This window comes from Poecilia latipinna, unplaced genomic scaffold, assembly GCF_001443285.1.
Source record: "Poecilia latipinna isolate Pla-1442-1.1 unplaced genomic scaffold, P_latipinna-1.0 Scaffold1373, whole genome shotgun sequence".
NCBI classification, from domain to species: domain Eukaryota; kingdom Metazoa; phylum Chordata; class Actinopteri; order Cyprinodontiformes; family Poeciliidae; genus Poecilia; species Poecilia latipinna.
This window is the reverse complement of record NW_015113989.1, coordinates 203,432-229,662: the sequence shown is the minus strand read 5'-3', so window position 1 is coordinate 229,662 and position 26,231 is coordinate 203,432. Positions and strand designations below refer to the sequence as shown.

The 26,231-nt window shown below is 42.0% G+C and overlaps 2 protein-coding genes across 6 annotated transcripts in view; one reads left to right on the top strand and one right to left on the bottom strand.

Moving 5' to 3' along the window:
- The window catches only part of tfb1m (transcription factor B1, mitochondrial), a 33,437-nt gene extending 27,235 nt beyond the window's left edge, over positions 1 to 6,202 (top strand). For both annotated transcript variants that reach the window (XM_015056302.1, XM_015056303.1), the window contains exons 7-8: positions 1,021 to 1,148; positions 2,635 to 6,202. In XM_015056302.1, the coding sequence (XP_014911788.1) occupies positions 1,021 to 1,148; positions 2,635 to 2,899 (393 nt within the window). In that variant the 3' untranslated portion in view covers positions 2,900 to 6,202. The remainder of the gene's footprint in view (positions 1 to 1,020; positions 1,149 to 2,634) is intronic.
- The window catches only part of tiam2a (TIAM Rac1 associated GEF 2a), an 83,316-nt gene continuing 63,190 nt past the window's right edge, over positions 6,106 to 26,231 (bottom strand). For all 4 annotated transcript variants that reach the window (XM_015056296.1, XM_015056299.1, XM_015056297.1 and 1 more), the window contains exons 16-27: positions 17,522 to 17,740; positions 16,348 to 16,416; positions 15,262 to 15,387; positions 14,755 to 14,863; positions 11,598 to 11,777; positions 11,336 to 11,454; positions 11,020 to 11,128; positions 10,674 to 10,732; positions 10,456 to 10,558; positions 10,176 to 10,269; positions 8,423 to 8,577; positions 6,106 to 7,264 (exon numbers count right to left, since the gene is read on the bottom strand). In XM_015056296.1, coding sequence (XP_014911782.1) covers positions 6,561 to 7,264; positions 8,423 to 8,577; positions 10,176 to 10,269; positions 10,456 to 10,558; positions 10,674 to 10,732; positions 11,020 to 11,128; positions 11,336 to 11,454; positions 11,598 to 11,777; positions 14,755 to 14,863; positions 15,262 to 15,387; positions 16,348 to 16,416; positions 17,522 to 17,740 — 2,046 coding nt within the window. In that variant the 3' untranslated portion in view covers positions 6,106 to 6,560. The remainder of the gene's footprint in view (positions 7,265 to 8,422; positions 8,578 to 10,175; positions 10,270 to 10,455; positions 10,559 to 10,673; positions 10,733 to 11,019; positions 11,129 to 11,335; positions 11,455 to 11,597; positions 11,778 to 14,754; positions 14,864 to 15,261; positions 15,388 to 16,347; positions 16,417 to 17,521; positions 17,741 to 26,231) is intronic.

Below are 26,231 nucleotides of genomic sequence, written 5' to 3'. Positions count from 1 at the left end.
TGTACTGTATTTGCATACTTACTCATTGGTGATCAGGTACCTCAATGCGCTGGGCGTATTGTAAGCAGTGAAAGAAAATATGTCTGTGCGTCACAGCTGGCCTCTGAAGCATTTATTTAATTGACAATTAATAAAATGGAAGACATAGGGCATAGTTTTGTATAGTTTATTTTCCCCCATAAAGAGTTGGTAAAAAACAGGTCCATCACTAGATGTGTACAGTGCCTTGTAAAAGATTTTCCACTTTTTCACATTTTAAAGACTTTTTTTTTTTTAAGACAAGAAAAGTAACATTGGAAGGTGCATAACCCTGGAAGGACCTTGAAAGAAAGTGATGCATTATCGTCTAAACTCTGCAAAAAAAAAAAAAAAAAACAATAATCTGAAAAAATGTGCTGTGCATAGGTACCCAGTTTCTCTTGATCTGATACCTCTAAATGCACAAACCCAAATAGGTGCCACATGTGGCATGGTAAAATATGGAAAGGTTCAGAGGGTATGTATACTTTTCCAAGGTACACTGCATGTGTTCCTTCTGCATTGATAACCACTCTGTGGATAGAAAACATGCTGTTTATTGGGAAGTCAGGCTTGGGATTATGAAGAAATTCCCAGATGATGCAGCAACACAGGAAGACTCAGTTTCTTTGGTTCGTCTCACAGATGTTACTGTGGCAACTGGACCCAACCTGCCAGGCAGCCAGCCATACTGCGTCATCTTATTCTGCCTCTTCTTTTTGTTTTTGCACAGCGAGTTGATCATTCCTATTGTGTCTTTTTGTTCTGTTTTGTACCTCTCTGGGCATTGAACAGGTAAGCTTTCTCTGCACTGTTCTTTTCCACACTCTTGTATTCTTCTCTCCCATCACACCTATCTGTGCTTTCATGCAGCACGCACGCCTCCACACACACATTTCAGTCAGCACTCTTTCTACAATCCATTTTCAAGGTCTCTGTTCATCCCCCTCCCCCTGCTGTTATTTCCGCTTACTGTGTGTGTGTGTGTGTGTGTGCGCGTAGGTGGATGTGGGAGTAGTTCACTTCACCCCTTTGGTCAAGCCTCAGATTCAACAGCCCTTCAAGCTGGTGGAGAAAGTAGTCAGGAATGTTTTCCAGTTCCGTCGGAAGCACTGCCATAAAGGAATCAGGTGAGCACAGTTATAAAACTTGTTGGGTCTTAGAAGGCCACTATGCTCAAGTTTTTACTTTTTAATCTTGGCTCGTCCTCATCTGTCATTCTCAATCTACATTTTTCATTCTGCGCTCTGACAGCAGTGTCTTCATCTCATCATTAATTAGGCTGCTTTTTGATTGACTTTTTTTTTTTTTTTCGCTTCGTGTACTCAGCGCTCTGACAAACGCAGATTTTAAGCCTTTCTGTAACCAAACCCTTAACAGTAAAGCAACTTCAGAACTCTGTTCAAAAACCAGTAGCAACAAGCCCACTCATCCACATGCATGCAATCGCTGCCCATCGCCCCCGTGGTTGTTGGGGAAGCGTGTGTAGGCCTGGGTAACAAAAAGAACCCAGGCTGTGTGAGAGAGCGGTAATTATGACTCACTGAGGTGGCACAGGAAGACGAGGCAGACTGTTTTATGCTAGAGCAGTAGGTTGGCGGCAGCTGCACCAAATTTCAGAGGCAGCCTTCAGCACTGATGCATCTTAAGAGTCTCTGCAGAGTCTGGAAGTGGCTAATGTTCTCTAGCGGACTAAAGATGAATATAGATGAACATTTTCAGACAGAAGAATGTCTGGAAACTAAATTCACAAGCTTGTCTGCGTTGAATCTGATATAAAGAAAAATGTAAATCAATGTTTGTTTGTTTTTTTATGTCCAAGTGTTCGATCGCTGACACTCCTTCACTCCTTGAGCCGTGCAAAAGAATTCACACCGTTTAAACTTTTGCCATGTTGCAGTCACAATTTATGTCATTGGGGATTTTATGTACTAGGCCAACACAAAGTAGTACATTGCTATGAAATGGAAAGGTTTCAAGATGTTTTTACGTTGCATCCATTTGCATTAAGATCTCCTGAGTCAATACAAACAGAACAGCTGTTAGTTGATTCAGCCATGGCACCATTAGCTTAGCACATAGCCTGAAAGTTTTTCTCATTCCTGTTTGTATTTTATCCCATGATCTGTAAGATTGCTGACATCAATGTTCAAATCTTGCCTCATATCCTTACCTGGCCAGGTTTGTAGAATACGCCACTAATAGTTGTCCTGTCGACAGATTCCTCTATTTAAAGGGCAGATGATACTCGATTTTATTCAGGGATGTCAGAGAAATCACTGCAGAATGCTCTCGCTTTATGTCTTCGTCACATACAATCTCATTATTAAAATAGTTTTAAAGTCTGCGGTTTTAACATGAAAAAATATGAACAAATTCAAGGGAGGTGAATACTTTTGCAATTTGCTGTCGGTTGCAAGGGAGAAAATTAATCATTCATGAGCAGATTCTTTGTGTGATTTCGATTAACTCCTCAGATTTAGCAATAATTGCTAAGGAATAATATATTTCTGTTTGAACTTTGAAATGCCATTTAAAACTGCATGAATATTAATACATCAAAGCCACCTGAATGTAGGAATCTGTACCAGCGTGTCTCCTGCCATCTGTCTCCAGAATGCTGTTTCCGGAGGCGTGCCGCTTGGAGCTGACGGAGGAGATGATGCAGAGGGCAGACGTGGACCCCGTTCTGCGCCCCACCGAGCTCACCATACCCCACATAAGGGCCTTGTCGGACGCCTACGCTCACCTCTGCGCCAACGACCCCAACCTCTTTAGCTACGACTTCAGAGAAGAACTCAGGCTGAAGCACCTGGGGAGGAATCACCACACTTCAGTGGACGTGTTTAAAGAGATGCCGAGTGCTCCGCAACCGTGCTGAAAACAAGCATGAAAACCAAAAGGAGCCCACTAATAGCCTCTGCTAGCGCAGAAAGACAACACATTGCTCTTAGCCTTGACATTTCCACCTAGCACAGACATGCATTTTTAAACATTCTCTTTGCACCCAGGGAGAAATAAGTCATTCGAAACACATGAACGGGTGTACGAGCGGTGCTTGCCTTCCATGCATTTTTGGAAAGGGAAAGAAAGCAGCTAGTTGCCCGTAGCAGCTCCTGGCGAGTAAGTATCTCTTTATGTCCCATTTCTTTTTTCATTTCTGTCTAACACCTTGTCCTGTGGGAGCTGAAAGAAATGTCAGTGCTTTCAGGGTGATTTAGAGATCGGGAACATGGCAGCTCCACATCCAGGACAATTTTTTTTCATTCAAGTGTGTATTGCTCCATCACTTGGGAGACGGACCTTAAAGGGTTGCTGAAATTGCTGTGAATTTGTCAGCTCAAATAAAAAAACAGACAAAATAAGGATCAGAACTCATAGTACAATAATTTTTAACAGTCTTTTCTGGGTTTTTTTTTTTTTTTGCATTCTCTCAATAAATATTTTGATTACGTAAGCCGTTGTTTGTACGTATGCCAAAGCTACCAGTAAATGAGCCAATATATTACCAGTGAGTTTGGTCTTATCAAATTAAAACGCTTTCTAAGCAAAACGTATGTTGTGAATAAACTCAAAGCTGTAATTATTATTCAAATATTATATGAAAGTGTTTTAAATACTCCTCTTTGAATATTATAGCAGGTTTTTACCAGCAGAACATGACGCTGCTGCTCCCTGCCAGTGCGACAGATGGTATGCTTGGGTTGACTTGCCAGAAAGCGACTTGGTTCCGTTTTGATGTGCGATGGGTAATAATCTCTTGCAGCAATGGAAAATTCACATGCATCGATATGCTGCGTTCTGCAGTTCACTCTTTGGCCTTAATGAAATCCTGAGTGGTGCAGTGCAATGCCGAGCTTTTATTTTGGTAAGCGAGGGAACGTGGCTGATTTTAATGGTGAGAAATTATGTCATGCAGAGGAGCAGCAGGGTAGTGATGTGCTAATGAGGTATGGCTGTGCAGTGAGGCAGACACCTCTTTGGACGCTGCAGTATTTTCATGAGGTCTCTGAATGTCAGATTCCATGCATTGTGCATCAACAACGTAATCATAGGGGAGTTCTGTCTCATCAGCATTTCTGTTATTAACTCGATAATACTAAACAGACATTTAAGATTTGTTGGACTGCATGCAAAGCAGGTTTTGCCTCCAACTCATTTAGTGGATCATTTAGCATCAGACTGCGCCCTGCTTTTTCTAAATGCAAGCACATGATCGGGTTCCTGTTAAAAGGATTTTATGTGATGGTCGAAAACATTGAAGAGCAAAGACAATACCGGATTTTACAAGTAGCTACTTTTAAGAATCTGACTTCGCCCTGAGTCAGCTTTTTTGGGTTATGTCTTTACCATCCAGAGACCTTCATTTTTAGCCAATCTTGCAGATGAGCATGTTTCTATCAGGGCCATTATTTTGTAGCTGGCAGTTTTGGTGTTGCCATCCTGCTGGAAGGTGAGCCTCCGCCCTCGTCTCCAGTCTTTTGCAGCCTCTAACCGGTTATCTTCCAGTCTTGCCCTGTATTTAGATTCATCCACCTCACCATCAACTCGGACCAGCTTCCCAGTCCCTCCTGAGGAAATGTATCCCCACAACATGATTCAAGGTAGTGTTAGTTTTCTGCCATGTGATATTAAGCTTGTAACCCAATGAATTTATTCTCATTTGGCCAGCAGACCTTCTTGACCATATTGTGGGTCTCTGCCGTTCCTCTAGAGTTACCTTTTGGTTGCTTCCCAAATATATGCTGTCCTAACCCGACCTATAAGTTTAATTGGATGGGCATATATTCTTCACAGCGGTGTGTCTATGTAATGCTAGTCAATGACATAAAATCCCAATAGAATACACACGAATATTATGACGATATTATAACTTATGGAAATTAATGGAGCAAAAACAAAAGGCTGTCCACTGGGAATAAATAGCTTGTTAGCATAAAAAACCATGCATAGGAGTAAAGCTTCTCCCAATCTTATATTTCTGTGCCCCACTTCTGTCATAATTATGCCTTCTATTGAGTACGTACCTTTTTCCATCTAAAGAAGGACGTGGAATCCTACATGACAGCCAATCAGGGACCACGCGTCAAATTGAGATGAGACACTTTGCGTCCCTGAACTGCTTCACCACGCAGCCAATAAGAAGGAAGTTAATGCAGAACTGAAGACACTAGTCTCTAGATGTCATTCACAAGATGAAGCTTTTTATTTTATAAAACATTTCCATAAGAATAGAGCATTCACATTCATTGGTATACTAGCATTAAAAGGCAAGGTAAAGTTGCACACAAGAGAAGTGGCTTTCCTTTTTTTTTTTTTTTTTTTTAATAGTACCTCAAAATGTAGATTTATTCTATGGCAAACTGGCTACAAAAATATCAACAAATTTATTGCAAATTCCTGCCATATTTCGTAACTGAACAGTGTCACAAATGCTGCATGCAGAAATGTTAGGAGAGATTACAAATGTTGATAAACTTAGGAATTAAAACAATCTTCAGTGACACAACCAAATCCAAAAGGCTGCTTTAAAAATGAAGCAAGGAAATGGGAAACTTTTTAGCATCTTTTTTTTTTTTTTTTTATTTTAAGAGCCGATCAGATCTGTAGCCTAAATTCAAGCAGTCACCCAAAAAGCTTCTCAACCAAGAATAATCCAAGAAATAACTTAAAAAAACAGCAGTAATGATATCAGAACCTGTACAGGTAAAAAAATAATTCAAATATGTAGGCAAACAGTGTACTTTAGTGCACAAAATACAGCAAAAAAGGCTTAGTTTTGTCAATTTGCAGGTATTTTTTTAGATTTGGGCTAAAAAGTTTGGCCTGTGCAGCTGATAAGGTCTATGATCACCTAAATTAAATTTGCCCCCGTGATCTACAGCGTTTGGTTACATTACAGTAAATGCATCAGGCAATACGAACTCATGTGGAAACCTCCTGTCTGAATAATTTCAGTCCCTGCATAGGAAACTTGATTCTTTCTCCATACCCTGTCACTATGTATACACTGTTGGTTCACCCTCTCTGTCAGCACTCCTCTGTAACTGACAGCCGAGGACATTCTCCCCATTTTTTTTTTTTCCCCCACAGAAAAGGTCAGAAATCAAATCAAACCTGCCAATCAGCCCAAGATGTGGAGAGGAGGGGAATGTAATATGTCTTTTAAATGGTTTGGTGAGGGTGCAGGGGAAATAAAAAGAGGCGAAGCTGAAAAAGTCAAAACGCTTGCACAATGACATCAGTGCTTGGAGGATTTGTTGCAGTCATCAATGGGGGAGAAATTGTCTCACCTCTCCACTTCAGGTGGAAAACCCAGGTCTGCGAGCTAAGAGATCATTTGCACCTCACCCTCTGTGGCAGGGTGTCAGACTTGGTGACTTCCGAGTTCAGGCACAGCTTCACACCCTGCCTGGCAGTGACTGCTGTAAGCCACATGGGTTTCCCCACTTGTAATGCTGGGATTTTGACCAGCCCCCTCACCTTTATGACCTACCTGTGGGTCAGATACAGTATTTTTTCCACTCTGCCCATATTGGATTCTAGGTAGACATGGTATTTCCAGAGTCTGTCGCACAGCTGTCAGCTCGGTCAAAGAAACAGTCTTCGTTCACTACGGATGTCAGGCTTTGGACGCTGAACTCTCTTTCCAGCAGAGTGTTGAGGTCCACAACACCACTGGGTGACACTGAACCAGTCTGACTATCCAATGACCTAGTCTGGTTCTTCAGGTGCAACAGCGACTCCTGGTTTCTCTTCAGACTGTTGGTTTTTCTCTTAACTCCATTGTAGTGTCTTCGCAATGGCTTGTGTTGGATCTCAGGAGTGTCCCCAATTCCCTCTGGTTGAACACAAGGTGCCAGAATGCATTTTGACACAGCTTCTTCCGACAGCTTGAGATGGAGGAACTGGGCTTCGATGGCACTTGCTGGGGAACTGCTGTCCCCACTGTCCCTTCTCGCGCCCCCCTCGCTGAAACCGTCGTCGTCCTCGTCGCTTAAAATGTCCGACTCCTTCACAGAGGTGGAGCGAGGTTGTGAGTCAGACTCTTGGGCTTGAGACCAGTTCTGGGGGGCGGTGGAGGCCTGAGAGTCAGAAGAGGCGCAAGCTGGAGGAGCGCTAGAAAAACTGTAGGTTCCACTACTCAGGCTGCCGTCGTCTGAGTCGGGTCCTAACTTAGGATTCCTGGCCTGGAAGGAGACTTCCTCAAGCGGCTGCTTACACAACCAGGAAGCTCTGGAGGATCCTGATAAAGAAATAAAAGGTAGTTAGAGGACATTAGTGGCAGTCTCTATCGGAACAAAAACATTTAATAAAATATACAATTTGACCTTAAAAGCAAGATAATATCTCTATTGAAGTTCATAATGTGAAACTAATGACTTTTAAATGAGCTTCCAGTTCTGTTCAGCCTTCATCGGATGTGAACTCTTGTCCAGACCTCTGTGAATGACCTCTAATGGCCGCCAGCCAAGTCAAACCATATTTCTAACCAGGTGGTGTACCAGGGTCTTACATTTCAGAAAAATTTTAAGTAACTTGTGATTGGTCACAATTTTGATTGTCAATTTGTTCGTGTTAAAACTTTAACAATTGATGTTAATTTATTGATGTGATTGTGTCTAAAATGAAAGAATGGACTCATACAAGAGCAAGACAGATTCCAGTTTCATGTCTGATGCTTTAAGAAAACACCTTTAAAATAAATAGATGCCGACTTGCACTTTCAGACCATCGTCCACATCTGATCATCAAATGCAGGTGTGACTGACATTAAATTGTTTGTCCACTTGTAAAATTTCAGCCAGACTATTTTGTTTTTCCTCTTTAAATCTTTCTTTTTACCAGGACCTTGCAGTAAAAACCTTTTTCCTCCCCTCAGTGTCTGACATCTCTGCCCACTCAAATACATTGACCGTGTTCTCGTTAAGTCACTGAAAATACTATGGTTGTACGCACACGGCCTGATTGCGGACCTAATAAGGTGTTCCACTTTTTGTGCTAAAGATGTAGTCTGACTACATCCAACATGTTTCTGAAGACTGATTAACAAAAAAAAAATCTTCCCCAAATTTCACCTTTTGGATAGAGATCAGAGTTAGGTCATAAGATATATTAGGCTTCATAGAATCCCTGAAGCTCCTGATAATTTTAATTGATGTAGTATTACTTTGCACATTCATTTCCTAGTCAAAAACAGTTGCATGAATCTTTGTTTTTGTGTTGAAATGTATTCAATCAACAGTAAATAAATTTTAGTTGTTGGTACAACATGATTTTAGACGACGGCTCTCAACTTTGCAGCGTTTCTAAAAATTAGAATCTTAAGGAAACAATCAAAAAATAAAAGATACAGAGGGATTTTGAATAAAAAAAATAATAAATAAACAGTCTTCCCACTCACCTAGTTTGGCGGAGGTAGGCAACGTTTTGTGTAGAGGCACCAAGCGCTCCTTACAGCTCTTCTCCAGCGTTCCCTCGCTCCTCATGTTCCTCCTCACATTCTCCCTCAGGATGGAGCGGATGACCTTGATGACGTTGACCTTGTTCTCGGGCACACTAAGTAGAGGAGAGAAGAAAGTGGCCAAGTAGGCACAACGAGACTTGATTTCAGGAACCGGATATAGAAGACGAGGATATGTGAGGCTTCTCTTTGTGTGTGAAACGATTGATTTGATTCATTAGAAGTGATTTCAATTTCACACTATGTAATATGAATTACCAGTTTGGTCACAGCCCTCAGTCACCAGTGTGCTTGTGAAAATAATTTAATAAATGCTGACACTGCAGCAGGGCATGGCAGTCTTCTGTAAAGCGTCTGAAGGAAAAACAAGGAGCTTTTGAATGATGGGCTCCTAACTGTTGCTGGGAGAGGCAGGTGGAAAAATATTAACCAGGTTACAGACTTCCACATTTTTTCTATATTACTGAGCAAATTTCTATTTATGATTAGAAGCTGTATTCTAATCTGTCCAGCTGTCACTATTTTCTAGTAGATTGACTTTAAAACTGTTATTTTTTTTTTTTTCTAAAACATGACCTAATATTCAGTAATAAATCAGCTTGTCTATTTTTTTTTTTCAGGGATCTACTAGATTTAATTAAAATGTATTTTCACATCTTTAAATTTTACCTGATGAATATATTCGACCTCGGACGTTTTATGGAAACACGTTTCAATCCATTCCTGAAGTCTAATGACAAAGTTGACAAATTCTAATTTGATTATGTAAATATCAGCCATTTTGACACGTTTACAGCTAGATATGTTATTTTTTTTGTTACTGTTTTTAAGTTTCTATACAGTTTTTATATCAAATACTATGTCAGATATACTGCTACAGGTTAACTTTTTGGATTAAGATTTATGTTTGGAGGAAACGGGTAATTTCTTTACCCAGGTCATAGGTTAATTAGAAAAACCAGTCTGGCTGGAAGAGAGATTTGTTCCCTCTATCAAGTTCTGGGCCTGTCCCATTAAAAGGAGGAGCCCAGGAGAAATCCTGTTTCTCCAGTCACCTCAGCTTTTATTTGGACGTAAAGCAGCAGCTCTACTCTTAAGGCTGAGTCTCAATTTCCAACTGAAGATGCGCAAAGTTTGACCTTTCCAATCAGGAATGACATTTACAAGCTTGCTAACATATCGAAGCACCTGTAGCTGTGAGGGGGCAGGGAGGCCCTGTACATTTTAGACTACAAGAAAATTCACTTCTGCTTGGCGATTTTTAAATAAGCCTGCTACCTCCACATGAAAGTCTTTATTTTTTTGTTATTATTGAATAAAACACATTGCAAATAAAAATGTTGGTTTTTGAATGGAATTTTCTTTGATTGTTAGACCATTTTGCTTCACCAAAGTAAAAATAAACAATTTTCTATTTTATTGGGATTTTAACTGATCAACTCCATACAGCAGAAGAAAAAAAAACAACACAATTTTTAAGTGTGGCATGCATTATTAATCTACTTTACATGCACAGACTTTTTTTTTCTATTAAAAAAATCCACAGTAAAATATGTAGCTTGAGGTTGTAATGTTAGGAAATTGGGGGGGAAAAAATTAAGAGAGAAGAGCCCTTCAGTAGAGCATCCTTCAGTGGATAAACCAAACTATAAATTCATAAAAGCATTAACATCAACTAGATGGTAACTCTGACCTGCTACACAGTTGGAAGACCGTCTCCGGTCTGCCTTCCACTTCAGACCGGGAGTGAATCAGCTCCCAAATGCAGCTGCTTTCCGTGCCCGTTCCTGGAAAAAGAGATGGACAGAGAAGGGGGGGGGGAAGAAATGAAGCCAGAGCTTCTAATCAAACAGTTCAAATATGTTTTATGCTTTCAGAAGGAGATAAGAAGAGGGAGGGGCGTTGAGGCTGGAATGTGAAAAGCGGGGCAGTGGGAGGAGGGGGGATAATGTGGCGATGTGCCAGCCTCTTACCTGCAGCGTTGCCCAGCCTGACCTGCAGTGCAGACAGAGGAATGAGCCGCCGGAACTTAAACGGGTCTGAGTCGCCGTGACAAAGTGCCGAACGAGGATTCGTCTGGTCACGGAGCAGAGACACACAAAGCCATGTTGGAATAAAAGGAGAAAATGCAACTTTTCAAACTAAACACACTATTTGTGTCGTGGGAAAGTATAACAGATGCTATTCTTACCATTTTCTTCTTCAGCTTGTAGTTTTCCCTGTAGACCAATATCACCGCTTTCTTGAAGACTGGTGGGGGAGAAGGGGGAGAAAAAAGAAAAAAAAAAAAGCACATCAGCATCTTAGGTTTTGACTGCAAATACCTCCTGGGATCCCACAGAAGCATGTCAACTGCCAGTTTGAAGCCTTAAGGCATACATCAGCATTACAGCTATGGATATTTAAATTCAAAGAGAGTCTCAGTCAGAGCGCTGCTCACATGCGCCTCTGCGCACTTCTCCGACAAACCAAATTCACTTGTTCTACACGGACTTTAATTGTGCAAACATCCAAGGATGACACGCTGCGAGACTCACCAAATACAGTAATTTCGGGATCTTTTCTCATGCGGCCCAGCGATGGATGAGGGTTGAGCCAGACCACTGAGGAATGCATGAGAAACTCACCCATGGAAATCTCTGTGACCTGACGGGGACAGAAGAGGAAAGTTCAAAAGTGAGCCGAGGATGGAGAAGGAGAACAAGCTGCACGTTCATATTTTTTTGCAGCATGTAAATAAAACAGCTCTCATGCATTTGCAATCGGCCAAGCTCATAAATTCGGTTGAGACCACGTGCATCTCCACTATTCTGACATTACGATTACAGATCTTATGTGGAAACGCAGATTCACCTCCTTGTCGAGGCCCGTCTGCTCCGCAACCAACTGGTCAAACACGGAGCCGAAATCCTCGTAGATCTTCTGCATCTCGTTGATGTGGCTCGCCACCTTCTCCATGGCCTTCAGAGCCTCTGCAAGGGCATGCAACACATCAGGGTTTTACATGCTGCATTTGGTTAAGATTTGATACTTGATCATTGCGTGCATTAAATCAAATCATCGAGAAACAAGTGTGAACGAGTGCAGATTCCCAACCGTGCATGTGTTTTCCTACCGGTGAGGTGGTAGTGCTCCTCGCTGTCCGCATCGGTAAGGGAGACCAGCTCTCGGAGCAGCAGGGGGTACTTAAGGACCCTCTGCACCGGTTTAATCAAGTACGACTCCAGGGTGGACGAGTGCTGCTTAGTAGGGTTCCTTGCATCCAGGAATTGTTTAAAGGCCTGATCCGTCTTTGCTGTAATTTAAAAGAAAAAAGATAAAATCGCATGAGATATTTCACCACTTCATTATCATCCTTTGAGTTTCCTGATGGACCAAAGTTGAATCTACATGTGTGTCTCAGTAAATGTGAATATCATGAATAGTTGATTTATTTTGGTCATTACGTTCATTAAATCTAAGTGCAACTTATAAAAAAAAAAATAAAAAAAAAACATTAGATCTTCAAACATTTATTATTTTGAATTTTCATACTTTCATAAATATGTGTATGTATGTATGTATGTATGTATGTATGTATAACATAAATAAAACCATGAAAAACAAAAATATTTTAACTTGGAAATGTCCACCAGCAGGTGGACATTTATGAGTATCTGCACTCAAATCTTTGTTGGGGTCCCCTCCAATATAATATGACAGCCTGTGGCTATGCGGTGTTGCTCATGACCTTTGACCACTGAGCTACAGTCTTATCCTCTTTCCCTTTAATACGGTTCGATGCTTCTGACGTGGTTTCTGGATCCGGATTGTCACAACTGGAGCCCATTTTCCAGAAAACTCCTGAATCACAAACTCCAGCCACTTTCTGCATTTTGTGAATCTCACAGAAACTCGAACAAACTTTAATTCACAATCCCCTTAAAGCTGGATGTTGTTCTTCTTGCTTGTGCATCTTTTATAATTGCACTTTTTTTCTTCCACTTAACTTTCCTTTAATATGCACCTTTTTTCTCCAAATGACCTTGAGTGGTGTCATCGACAGCCTGCCCCCATGATTATATATAATCTAAGACTACATTTTTATTGATTTAAGAAACCAGACTTTAGATTTGGATTTGCTGTAAAGCACGGTCATCTAAAATAATAACAACAAAAATGCTGCATTGAAATATGTTGCCATTTGTAACAAATTATTTTACTATGATGTCTAAATCGTTGAATGGGACTGGCCTTATCTTTTTGATAAAATCCTATTTGCAGCTGCACATCAGTGTTGTCAAACATTAATGAGAGGAAATTTAAAATTGAGTAGAAAAACATACATTAAAAATAGTCATAATAAAGGTTTTACTTTTTAGAACTGAACTACTGAACTAGGTTCTTTTTCTTCTTAGATGAATGGTACTTGGATTTCCTGAAATGCTGCTATAAATGTCAGTCTTGTAAGGGCAGAATCGTGGTGCAATAACTTGTCTCCAGCAGGTGGTAGTGTAGCTTTCTTCTGCATCTACTCCACCGATACTGCGTCAGTAAATTACCTCTATGATATAACAAATGGCAAACTTTTTTTTTTTTTTTTTAATTAACTCACTAAGTAGAGGCAACTCAACCTCTCAGATCTGACCTGCATAGCTCTTGCTGAAGCCAACAGCGTGAACGAGAGTAAAGTTCGATGCATGCAGCAGAATGAGTTGTCTGTACAGGCGGTGACATTTTCCCACTGCGGTATGCTTCCACAGAGAGGAGGGAGGGGGGGCCATTACAGCAGTAATTATAACACTTTCAGCAACAGACAGCCGGCTGCATCGGAACCTCCTGCAGTAATTGGCAGGCGATTAACAAGTCGAACGAATAAACAGAAGCGGCGGTAACTCGCGGTCTGCAGGGGGAGAGGAGGACGATGAAGACTGCACCTGTTTATGACCGGGCTGTGCAGGGAGTTCTCCGTGATTCAGAGCAAACTGGCCATCGGTGATTACGCAAAGCAGCTTTTATCTGCACTGTGCAAAATTTTGTGCTACCCACTATTGTGTTAGCTCGTGAGCGCCAGCTATAATAAAGGTGCACCTCGTCATTTTAAGCTTTAGATAACTGCTGGTTACTTTCCTGCTGCCAACAATTTATAACCCTGTTATATTTAAAACCGAATGGTCTACCCTCAAAGTTTTATTGACACTTGTTGGAACAAAAACACTGTTTGCAGGATCAAAATATCCAAGAAAATGCTCAGGGTGTTTATTTTTGCTCCAGGTAACTCTGACCCATCATCGACTTTGGAGAGTTAATCCGATTAAATATTCCTCCTGCTGCTTACTTCAAGGAATACCCCAAACCATTATGTTAATATGGCAGGTTTAAGCCCTCGCCACCCTTCCATGTTGGCAAAGCCACCACTCTTCTTACATCGTCCTGTTTTGCTGGGCAGCATTCCCAAGTGATGCCAGACGTCTTGGCATGCACAAATTAACTTTTCAGTTTTCTACACGGACATGTGTGCTGTGGAAAGCAAGCCGTCGAGTGAGCAGGATCATTTGAAAGCCTGACTTTGGGCGGACAGGTCTTCGTTTTGAAATCGCAAATGACAGGATTTCTGCGCGGGACGTAGGAGATGGAAAACTGGAAAGGCATCAGTCAGCTCACTTTCATCCACACGCCTCACTCTGGGATATTTGCTTTCATACATAATTGACTTGCTTCCTAACAGTTGATGGCCAGAAATGGAGAAGCGAGTGCCATGGGACATCACTGATGCAACTCAGGTGTAAGGAAGCTGACGAGAAGAAAGTTTGGAAGCAGGTAGTTAACATGCACTGATCCTCTGCTTCATGGGATGCTATGTTGTGCTTATTGCAGGGTTCCTACAAAGTCATGGAAAATCATGGAATTTAAGGATTATCCAGGTGTGGACTGGAAAACGTAGAGAAGATGGAATTTTCCTTGCTTTATTTTTCATTTGCCATAATATTCCACGACATCCCCGATCCATCCATTTGTCCACTCTCATCCTTCACCCGGTCATCTACCCATCGGCCATGTATTCATTTACCTGCCATCTATCCATCCATCTATCCAGCCATTAACCATCAATCCACCCATCTATCCGTTTGCCCATCTATCTATCCATCCAGTCTGGGGGGGTTTTCATCCTCTGTATATGAAGCCTACCCACAACATATCGGTCATAATTCTCACTTTTTGGAAAGGACAGAACTGTGGGGATCTGAATCTGGAAAAGTAATGGTGAGAACCTCGTGATCAGGATTCCTTACCTCTCTTTAGGACCTGCTGGACTTTGATGTGGTTTGCACAGAACCCACTGTAGAGCTTGAAGTGGTCCGCATAATAGAGGAACGAACCCCCCAGAGAAAACAGCAGCTTCTGCCAGGAAATAGAAAAAAAAATAAATAAAATGGAGTGAGGTTTACACACAGACAGAAAGTGGCTTTATACAAGATGAAAGAGCATGAACACGTGAAGTCATGACCGTCCTCCATCTCTCCTGGGAGACCATTCAGAAGCCCCCTTCCTCTCGACTAACCTTTCTGGGTTCAGCCGCTGAACCGCAGATTTAATCAACAGACTCCACAACTTGTCAGGCTAAGCCTATAAATCAGGACATTGTACTGCTGTCACAACTCTTCATTTGTCTAATAAATCCCCAAAACTCAAAGGTCACATCTTTTTATGGGAAAAGTAACTCAGATTACCTGTTTGGTGTGCTTGAAAGATGTTAAGCTTTAATCGATAAGGGTGTAAACATCGCTGTGTCTATGTACCTTAAACTGCGAGGGCGTCTCCAGGGTGCTGACGTCAGGCTTGGAGGCAATCCTCTCCTCCAGGGTCTGCAGGAAGACCCTCTGGAAGTCCAGCATCTCAGGAAGGCTGCCAAACAAACTCTCCATCTGACAAGGAGAGCAGGGTGGCAGGGATGAAGAGTAACGGGTGGATAAGAAAGGAAAGGAAAGGAGAGAGAAATGGTGGAACAGTGGGAAGTTGATTGATGGCCGCACAGCACAGACAGAGCAGTGGGAGGAGAGAGAGAGAATGTGAGGTTACATGGAAAGAAAATAAAGCTGGGATGACTTGTAATTCATAACAGTCAGTCACACATTCCCTCTGGAGGGCTAGAAGATCTCCTCTGTGATGGCTCCATCTCTGACAAAGCCCGTAACAGACAGAGCCACAAATATGCCGTCTACTGTACAGCCGGGGTCGACGGTACCGTTCATTAAAATCCATCGAGGGGCCAACACTGCCCTGTCCAGTCTGTGTCTGGACACGTCCCCGTCTCTCATAATGGGTATTTTATTTGCCCTCGGTCTCAGCAGGACTATCGACTGCTGTATCTCAGGAGGAGTGTCCCATGTCTGAGGTCATGCCCGGGGCAAGTGTGATTTCATTAGCATACTGCAGAAACACTATTTGCATCTCAGCAAATTCACAATAAGTGATTTTACGTAAGACTAATAAAGAAGAAGTTTATCAAAACAGAATTGTGACATTACAGCCTCGTCAGTCACACCGTTATTGACAAGAAGTTCAGAGAAAAGTTAAGCTCAAGCTTTGCTTCCAAATCTTCTCAAGCCTGCAATTTTTGCACCTTTTTCTACCTCACCTATTCTTTCCACTCAACTTTTCAGAAAGATGATTGGATACAACACTCCACTGTGAAAAGCCAATTTCTTTAAAAATGAATTGTGGTGGCTTTTTCTTATTTGTATTTATTTGATGTGGGTTTTTTTTTTTTTTTTGATCAGATGACATTTTTAAAAATGAGGGAGATGATCCGGTTGAGTTCATCGATGGGTAATAAACACTCAATGATTTCGACCTTTTCTCCAGGACAAAGATCCGCAGCCTACCTCGTCCTGTGTGAGGAAGGTTTCGCTCTGCAGCGGTTTCAGGTAGATCTCAAACAAGCAGTCCAGGTCCTATAAGTGGGGAAAGAAGCAGAAGGTGGTCAGTCATCTGTGCTTTATTCCTGAACATGCTCATCCTTTAAAATCCCCTCCATCATCAGAGTTCTGCCTTTATAACCTCCCCAATCACCTCATTTCCCTCCCGTTCCCCTCTCTATCCCTCCAGCCCGCTCCTTTAATATGGCTGTAGCTTGTCTTAGAATCAGCGAGAATATTCTCATTAGGCTGATTTATGAGCATTCTCCTCTTCCCTCCTTCCCTTCAGCACCCCAGCCAGCGGTGCATGGATTCAGACGAAACGACCTGAATCAAGCTGCTCTGGGAAGGCAATCTCCTCCCTCAATTACGACTCAATGGTAGGCTGAAGAGGGGAGGGGGAACGGATGAAGACAACAAGGAAATTTGGAAGAAGGGGAAGAAATGCTACAAGGGCTGCAGAGTGCAGAAGTTTGAAGGGTTCCGGCACATTTTTTATTTTATTTCATAGTTTCAAGACGGGGAAAAAAAAAGGTACAAAGGTAGAGAGAAAGCAGGGAACAAAGAGAGCAATGAAGGAAAGACTTGAGGTGGAGGAAAAGAAAGAAGAACACGAAGTAAGCATACAGGAAACGACAACGAACGACAGAAAGAAGGACAGAAGAAAGTGAGATATGGCGAAAGAAATGATGGATTAAAAGAGGACAACTTTTGGACAAAGAAATCAGGAAGTCTCAAAATGCAACTGTTTTCTATTTTTTTTTTTCCCCCTCATACTCGTCAAGCCCTGAAAACTCATGAAAGACTATAGGGACCCTGAGTTTATGATTGTAGCTTTTATATTGTGCAGCAGAAAAAAAAAATTGTCACTATAATCAAAAACACCAAATCAGGACATAATGAAATAATGCCAGACAGGTGTAAGAGGAAACTGAATCATTTTTAATGCTCATACTTTTGTATCCCACACTCTGCGGTGGCTTCAATCAAGGCAAATGTCTTAAAAAAAAAGAAGAAAAAAAAAAAAGTGACAGCGGATCACGTTACTAAATCTTTAGAAAGTGTGAAGCAGAGTTTGATGAAATATTAATCCACTTCTCTTAATTCTAGTATTACAGCTGTCCAGTCTTTGTAGACTCACCTTCACGTAGGACTTCTCCGTGTCCACCAGCTCCTGGATGACCTTGCGCAGCCTCTCCGTGACGCTCATGTGCTTGGGGCAAGGTCTGAGCAGCGCGCCCTCTCTGGCGGGACTTGAGCCTGACTCGCCTCCCTGAGTTTCCTTCACATCATCCATCACACCCCCGGCTGCTGAGCCTTCCTGGAAGGAATTGTAGATGGTGCACACTGTCTCCACGCTCTATAGGGGGCGACAGAGAGGACGGAGTATTTAGGTTAGACAGCTTGGAGATTAGAACAGCCGGAAGATTAAAATGGTGGATCACACTGGTGGAGTCTGCATGCCTCCACACACACACACACACACACACACACGCTTCAATAAAAAACTATTTCTTCACATCTTCATCTCTACTGACTGACATTTCAAAACTTCATATTATAATTATGTGAATAAATCCATGGGAAATTTTGGGTTTTCTGAAAACATTGGAGATTCACTCATGCACTCAATAATTGGCTTTGTAGACTTCACAGTGCATCTAAGATACTACCTTAAATCTCCCCAGATCGCCTTGCTGCACATTTGATTGTTCCTCTGACGCTATAACAAACGTCAGAAGTGTGTCAGGAAATCCCACGTTGCCATGTAATACGTGGTTACAGTGTTTAATGTGTGCAAATTTACAGCTAAATAAACGGAAGCTCAAACATACTTTTCTGACAGGTGGAGCCCCGTAGATTACTCAGCGTCATATCATTTACAGAGATGTTCTCTACAGGCAGATGATCTGCTTTACTTTGTATTTATTCCACCTGTACAGCCTCAGGAAAATGAACATATGCTTTAGGCAACATATTGCAAAGTTCCGCCTGTGGCTGGTTGAGACGTTGCAGTCTGTTAGCGGTTGCGGCAGAAAATGAGCAATTAAGAAGTTGTCACTTATATTACATGGAAAGCAACGACGGGAGGGAAAAAATCCACTTTCTACATTGTTTAGCAACTATGAATTCACATTCATTTCACTTTGGTTCGGTTTAATTTAGTTGATGCAATGGGAGATCAGCATAACTGGTCAATTTTAGCTTAATCGGCGCTGAGCTGTGACTGGCTGGTCAGCAGTAAACAGCTATTTAAAAGAGTGCATTATCTACAACATGCCCATATATGTCTGTGGGTCATTCAGGCGGTGGCGAGCAAGAGAGAATGAGATTTTTTCTGTTTAGGATGGCTGAACAAAGTACCGTGATGTTGCTAGCTGTGCAAATTGCTAAAATAACAATTGCAAAGTTTTGCAAAACTCAAAGATGATAAATCGGCCACAAAATTCTGATTGGTGCATCTCAAGATCTAAGTGCTCTGGCTCCATAATGGCTATTCCTCCTTGCTGCAGGTGAGTGACATGATGTTGCATTATAATCTATGGCCAGCTCCTGACATCAGCTGAGGCTGATAGGTGCCAGCAAAGGCAGTTTTTTTTTTTTGTTTTTTTTTTTTCAATCTGCTGCTCAGCAACACACAGCAGAGGGACACAGTCCAAGTGCCAAGAAAAACAGCTGCTCAGCAATCTCCGACTTCCCCTTGTGCGTGTTTGTGTGTGTGTGTGTGTGCAGGTATTCTAAAATGTCGCTTCAGGAAGCAGTCGAATGCAGCTCACCCCACTAAAGCATGTACAGCAACAGACAAGGATCGATAGGCCCTCCGTTCTGACGCCGGGGCCGCCGAAGCGCATGCCTGCACACAACGCGAGCAGCGAGTAAAAGCCTGTCTGAGTCATTTAGCTCGGGCACTGGTGTGAGCTGCCACCCCTCTACAATCTCCCAGGGAGTCCACAGACAATCAGGACGTCCGTTAATAAGCCGGCGGCTCATCAGCTGGCTCATTATAACACGGTCACTCCAGAGATGTACCTCCCTGAATGTAAGCGCAGACTCCATGTCTCTGGGAAACAACTAAGAAAAAAAAAAAAAAAAAAAAAGGAGGCAGTTCTTGGGAGTATTAGCTGATAATTGCGAGGGGACCGAATGTCTCCCTGCTTGCTGAGAACGTCTCCAATTTGACTTGACAGGCAACCTTATGTTCTCGTAAACATGAACCCACAGCTACGCGAGCATCCAGGCAGAAGCTGATCGTTTGCTGAGCCGATCGGCAGCATTTTCTTAAATGCGACTGAGCGCGTGTCAGCTTTCTCTTAGCTTGTAAACACTGCTGCTGACACACTTTCCCTTTGAAGATCAGAAAGCCTGCCGGTGACGACGCAGTGGCAGTCAGCCCTCATTTAGTGATATACGCCTTGGGAAAACTCCCACCAGGCAAACGGACAGGGGGGGAGAGAGAGAGAGACGGCTTGAAGGAAGCACGGAGGTTAAAGGATATCAGAGCAACAAATTCATCAAACAGCCCACTCATGCATCCAGACAGGGAGGGGAGCAGGCTTCGGGAGAGTGATAACACTCACATGCGACGCTTATTTCTGCTCCAGACACCCACAGGGAGGGGTTGTCGGGTTCTCTTCAAACAAGTATGTGCCTGGTAGCATAAATCTCCACTCAAATGCTCAGTTAATTCTCATCACATTCTAGTACTGGCCCACTACGTGCAGCTGAAGCTCACATACGACTGTGAGAGCGTGGAGGAGTCAAAGCTCGAGAACAAAAGACTGAAGATGCTTACATTTTGCTCAGAGAAACCCAATTTCGTTCACTTCAATCCACAAAAAAATAAATAAATAAAAAAATAAATAAATAAATGTATTCGCCGGAGCCCGACTAGATAAGGTGGGCAGAGAGAAGCAGACGGCGAGAGAGGGCGGGTGGGGGCTCCGCACTCATGACTCAGGAACTGCAACTGCCTCACAACAATCCAACCAACACAGCCCGACAGCCAGCCCAAATAACCAATTAAAAGCTAAGGACGTGAGCCAGAGGAGACGGGAGGAGAAGCCGGGGAGAAGCTGTGAAGAACAAGTGGATCTGACAGCGCTGCTGTGAATTCCTATTCAGGGGCTTTCTGGCTGACAGGTGTCTGCTCCGCGTTACGTTTGTACCTTAGCTCATGCCCTGAAGTCGATTCAGAACATACGGCTCTGCAGATCTTTACAGATTAGAAAACAAGGCGTGATCAGAGAAGGGCTTGATTTAGTTTCCTGATGGCAACAGCTAGCTGGTTTTTTTTTTTTTTTTTTTTTTTAATTCTGAATTCATTGCATGCAAACATGTAGAGATTGGGGGGGGGAAATTGCCACCACACAGAGCAAAAGTCTGTAAACAGCCTTGAAAGAAACTCATGTTTTATTGCAGCAGAATAATCTCAAAATGTAAAAATCACCTTAACACCGCGGCCCTAAAAATCATTTAAATATACAGAAATCTAAAAAATTTGATATAACTTGTTTACTTTTTTGAGTTAATCAGTGTTTTTAAGAACATCTAATTAGTAATAAATAATTATCTGCTTCATTGGGTTATAAATACTGCATGACATAGTATTTAAATTCAGATTTATCTTCCTAACTGAGTGGGATGGTAAGGAATGTAAAAAGAAAAAGAAAAAAAAAATGCAGCAACTAGAACAACTTTTAGACTCTATCAACATGCCAACCTATAATTTTAAGGTGTTCTACCATCCCAAACATAAACCTGTGTTTTTAGTTTCTACTTTGACTATAAACTGGAGTTCTAAATTTGAGCTTTTCAGCAGCAACAAACACTCAACACAAAGGATGAATAAGTGGAAAAGCACCTCATGCCCCCCTGTAAGACACGGTGGATGGTCTGTAGTGATGTGGGAGTGTTTCCTGTCCCAAGATTAGGGGTACTTTGTTACAGTCATGCTGTCTTTGAAATGCCAGGAAATAATCCAGAAAATTAAGAATGTGTTGCTAATGAATCTTTCAGCAGAAAAATCATCCAAAACATCAACACAGAAGTGGTTCACCCCATACAAAAAATCAATGTTTTCTCCATTCACATCTTAGCCTTCAGACCCAAACCTTATAGCCTTGAAGGTTATATGGGGGTAAAGAGGAATGGTGAAAGATTTCTCTGTGTGCTCTAACCTTGAGAAATGTTATGGAGAAAAAGTCAGACCTGTCCTGTTTAATAATGGTTGTATGAACAATTGGGCCACCAATAAGTTTGTAAACAATTACATCTTAAAAAAGGATTTCTCCATCTACGCCTAACAGATGAGTACAAATGTTAAGGTTGATATTTTCTTTCAAGCTATGTAAAATCTACCTGCAATCAAAACAGATAAAAAAAAGAGAGAGCTGAACTTAAAGAGTGATTTTGCCTTCACGCTGTGAACTATTCCAGTACCAATCAAGAAGCTCCTTTTAAATTTGAGCAGCGACACAAAAACAGCAAAGCGAAGCATCAAACACGAGAGCGTAAAGTGCCACTACCTCCCCCAGCCTTCTGGTCACCAGGAAGAGCAGTCTGTAGAGCAGCCTCCATGCCGCTGTGGCGTGCCACCGGGTCCTGCGAGCCAGCGAACAGCCTTTCCTGTGCAGCTTGCCTCCCCTGAACGTCGGCATGACCGATCGGCTCTATGACACCTGCCGTATATCAGATGTACGGCTTCACCACCTGGAAATTCTTAAAATCCACTAAGCTTCTTGGATTTTCTTTGCCTTCTTTATGTTTTTTTTTTTTTTTCTCATTCGCAGCCCGTCTGCCAGTTAGGCTTGGGTCACACGCCTCGGTTCTGAGCCCACCTCTGCCTCCCGGATCGAGCCGGGCCCAGTAGGGACGGACTGATTGATTTGCCGTTCTGGGAGCGTGGGCAGAGTGAAAGCGCCTGCTGCCGGCTTGATTTGCATGTCAATCAGAAGAGGAAAGTCTGGCCACTTCTTTGGGGACTTGTTCCACTCGCAGCTTTCACAGTCCATCTTCGGCATCATCACTGCAGTCTGGGTCCCCGCACCTCGCCTCCATCTCTCACCTTCCTCCTCAGCTACAGAGGAACTCTCTGGTGTGGCTTCCAGAGAGCTTAACGGAGAGGCCAGGGGCTGGGACTGGTGTCCTGCCTCTCAATAGCAGCAATACAATGTAGAGTGTTCTGGCTTGTTACCTCCACACACAGAGGAATGGCTGACTCAAAAATGGGAAGCTCTGAGCCAGCGGGGGTAACAGGGCAGGAATGTCAACTATGGCCTCGCACAAAAATAAAACATGACATCTATTGCTCGGCGAACAACGTAGCTTCACGAGGAATTCATAAACAGATGGGAGGTTTTCTACTAAAAGACCTGCACTTGTAGAAAATGAGTGATATGAAGGTGGTTATAACACCGTGAGCGCTGCAATAAGTTATGATTAGTGCAGACAGCAGTGAATAAATGTGCATTAAGATTTGTTTACAATTCCTTCACGTCTTAGGTCCATAACGGACTTTAGACAAAGATCAATATCAACCAATTTGGAGGTTAAACTGAAAAATATGTTTTCTCCCAATTCATAACTGCATCAAAATTAAGATTTCCCACCATAATTTTACTCAACATGTATTTGTTAGGCTTAAGTTAAATTAAAATGAGTTAAAAATAAAATAAAATAAGCCAAATGTTTTGATACATTCCCTCATTTTCCTAAGTCAAAATCACTACCAGACCACATTTCTTTCCTTTTTATGAATAAGAAAAAAGTGAAAGTGATAATCAGTTCTACTGGCCAGGTTTGTGCATACAAAAATGAATCTGACTTGAGCTTTAAATGCCCTCAACAATACTCATATCTAATGCTAAGAAACATGACGGTTTTGGACATGTTGGCATCCGTCTGGGAACTCCAAATTCAAGCGTAGTTCTGTCATCTCTGGAGAAAACATGGAAACTGCTATGCTAAGTAAGTAATTGTGAAAATAAGATGCTGAAGACAGCTCAATTTTTTTTTATTATTATTATTTCTGTAATCTTTTTGCCTTTGTTTTCAAATAATAAAGCCCTGTTTTACAGCCACGGCTCTTTCACCCAGACTGTGTGCAGGATCAAAGCTCTTCCTTTATGGTCTTAAATTACAGCTCTTGCAGTTAAAACCTGTACCAGTCCAGATTGATAAAAATCTGTAATCGGCCACTGAAGCCGAGCATCTCTCATTGGTGGTTTTTGACCTTAACGTTGCTCAGCAGATGCAATTCTTTAAAACTGAGACGACGTGTGAATCACGTCACCAATTAACAAAATTTAAATCATATTTCATGAATTGTTTTCAAAGCATTTTTTTTTCCCCACACAAACGCTTGCAAGAGATGCAAAAATATCTGAAAGCTGTTGTGCGTGTGGGGAGGAAGGGGGGAGAGGCAAGAGAAACGACAAACACCATCTCTATCACCCCTTTAACGCTCTGAGTCAATATGTGCAGAGCTGCTGCTTTGCAATGAAACGCTGCACAAAATCAAAGGTAAAGCCTTACACGTCACCCGCAGAGGAGCTCTGCCTTTGCTGATATAAACAAACACATGTGAGGAGGCAGAGGATGAAAAACACAGGATGAAATGCAGGCATGCCCCCGTGGGTGGCTTTACCCGTCCCTCGCAGAAAACAGCCCTGCCCCGACACTGTAAGGCAGGAAGAGAGCAGGAGCAGCAGCCGCCCGGCTGCCGGTGATTCATGTGCCATCTTAGCGGGCTTGTAGAACCACAATGCCACCTTCTCTTCAAAGCTTCCCCAATAAAAGAAAACACCGACTCGTAAATCAAACGGAGCAGAGGGGAGGAGAGAGAAAGATGAGGCGGAGGGAAGGGCCGGTCCCCATTGCGCTTCACTCTAGCCCATTTACGCCTTTTATTATTCATCCTTAACAAATATTATTCCTGCAAAGTCTCAGAGGACTTAAAGAGAGGAGTGTATTTTAATAATGAAGCCGCCTTCAGATTGAAGCACCTATTCTACTCTATTCAGATCCACTTCACTGCACGACTGCCGGAACAACGGCGGAAGGGATGCCGGCATTATGCAGCATTCTAAATGCAAAATGTCTAAAAATAAACAAATTTAATTAAAGAGGTTTTTCTCTGATGACAATACAGTGCATGAACTTCTAAATGGCAACATTTTTCTTCCATCCTAAGAATACACTGAAGCCCGGGTGAATCGAGGGTGAAATGTGAATTAGCATCACTATTCAGTTTTCAGTGTTTTTCCATGTAGTACAAGTATATATTTTCACAACAGAATGGCACTACTGAGGGAGGAACAATACTTCTTTTTTTTTTTTTTTGCTTAGCCATTTTATTTTATTTTAAGGTAGATTATTTAATGTAATATTCCGCTCATTTGTCAAATACAAAAAAAAAAAAATTCAAGTTTTAGTCAAAGTATGATGATTTTCTCTATTCAAAATTGTAAATAAGTACGGTAAATAAAGATTAAAAACAGAACAAAAAATAGAAATAGAACCCTAAAAAACGAGTGATCAAATCAATCTATTGTCACATCAGAGTGTACCGAACTGTAAACAAACCAAAACGAAAGTTTCAACTCTCTATAGTCTGAGTCTACATAATGACCTGACAATGACAGCTCCATCCCTTTTCATCTCCTCACATGCAGGTTGAACAGTCGGTAAGACCTTCTGTCTTCTTTTGCTCGTCGCTGGTGGCCTTGAGACGAACGATCGTCTCGTCTCCCCCCCCCCGAAGGCTCCGCAAGCTCCTCTCCGATACAACTTCTGTTCTTCGATTGCTACGTTGTTTGTTTTTCTTCAATCGGCGGTAGTGAGTTTGCTGCCCGCGTCGGGTCTCCTGATAGCCCGGGGTACGTTGTTTTTTGGCGTAGGGATGAAATGGAACATTGTTTCGTCTGGATCTCAAAATTGTCAAGTTGGCAGTACTCTTTAGTATTTTGTCATTTTTATTCGCTCAACAACAAAGCAAAACTTGCTGTTGATGTTTTTAATGAAACAAAGTGGTCTGACTTTTATAACAAATGGATCTGTAAATAATCAACCATAAACCAAGTTTCTCTCTTGGAAACCGTGAGTTACGTAACTAAGTTTGAAAAGCGGGTTCGCCCACATGCCCTCTTTTGAGTAAAAGCGGCTGCGCGTTTGTGGTTCTGTTTACAAGAAAACAAAAATGAAAGCAAAGAAACAAAAAAAATGTACTCACTGAAAGACAAATGCTTTGTGTTGTTCCAAAACATTTCCATTTAAGACCATCCTAAGTTTTCTGCCTCTTGTTCATAATGCCTCGCTACAGTAAAAATTTCGGCACTAATTATGTTTAGTTAGGTTATGTCAGGCCACATTCAAAGCAGTCTTGCATTGCATTCAGAATCCATAGAAAAGCCTTTCAGGGCTAAAAATGCCAACAGGCCACACTTTGTACATCCCTGCCTGAAGGAACATTTTATCCCCTCAGTTTCCAGAAATGCCTTTTAAAGTCAATTAAAACCATTTAAAATATCCACCACATAATAAACAACGGCGTGAAACAGAATTCCAAAGTGTGCAATGTTGCAAATGCAGAGGACTGTTTGGATGCAATATTTGGCAGACCATAATATGTCAGATATCAAAAACTATGCCAGCTAAGAATACATTTGGCTAGCTATGTAAACTGCCTTTTACTTTTTGTGATGCCCACATCAGAAATATAGATCTCAGTGACTTGGAGGCTGGATCTCAATAAATGTCCAGATTGTGTCCAAACATTACAAATGTTATGGCAAGACTCAACAATGACGACACGCTTTCCTAAAATCATGCAAACTTAGTCTGGATTCTGCATT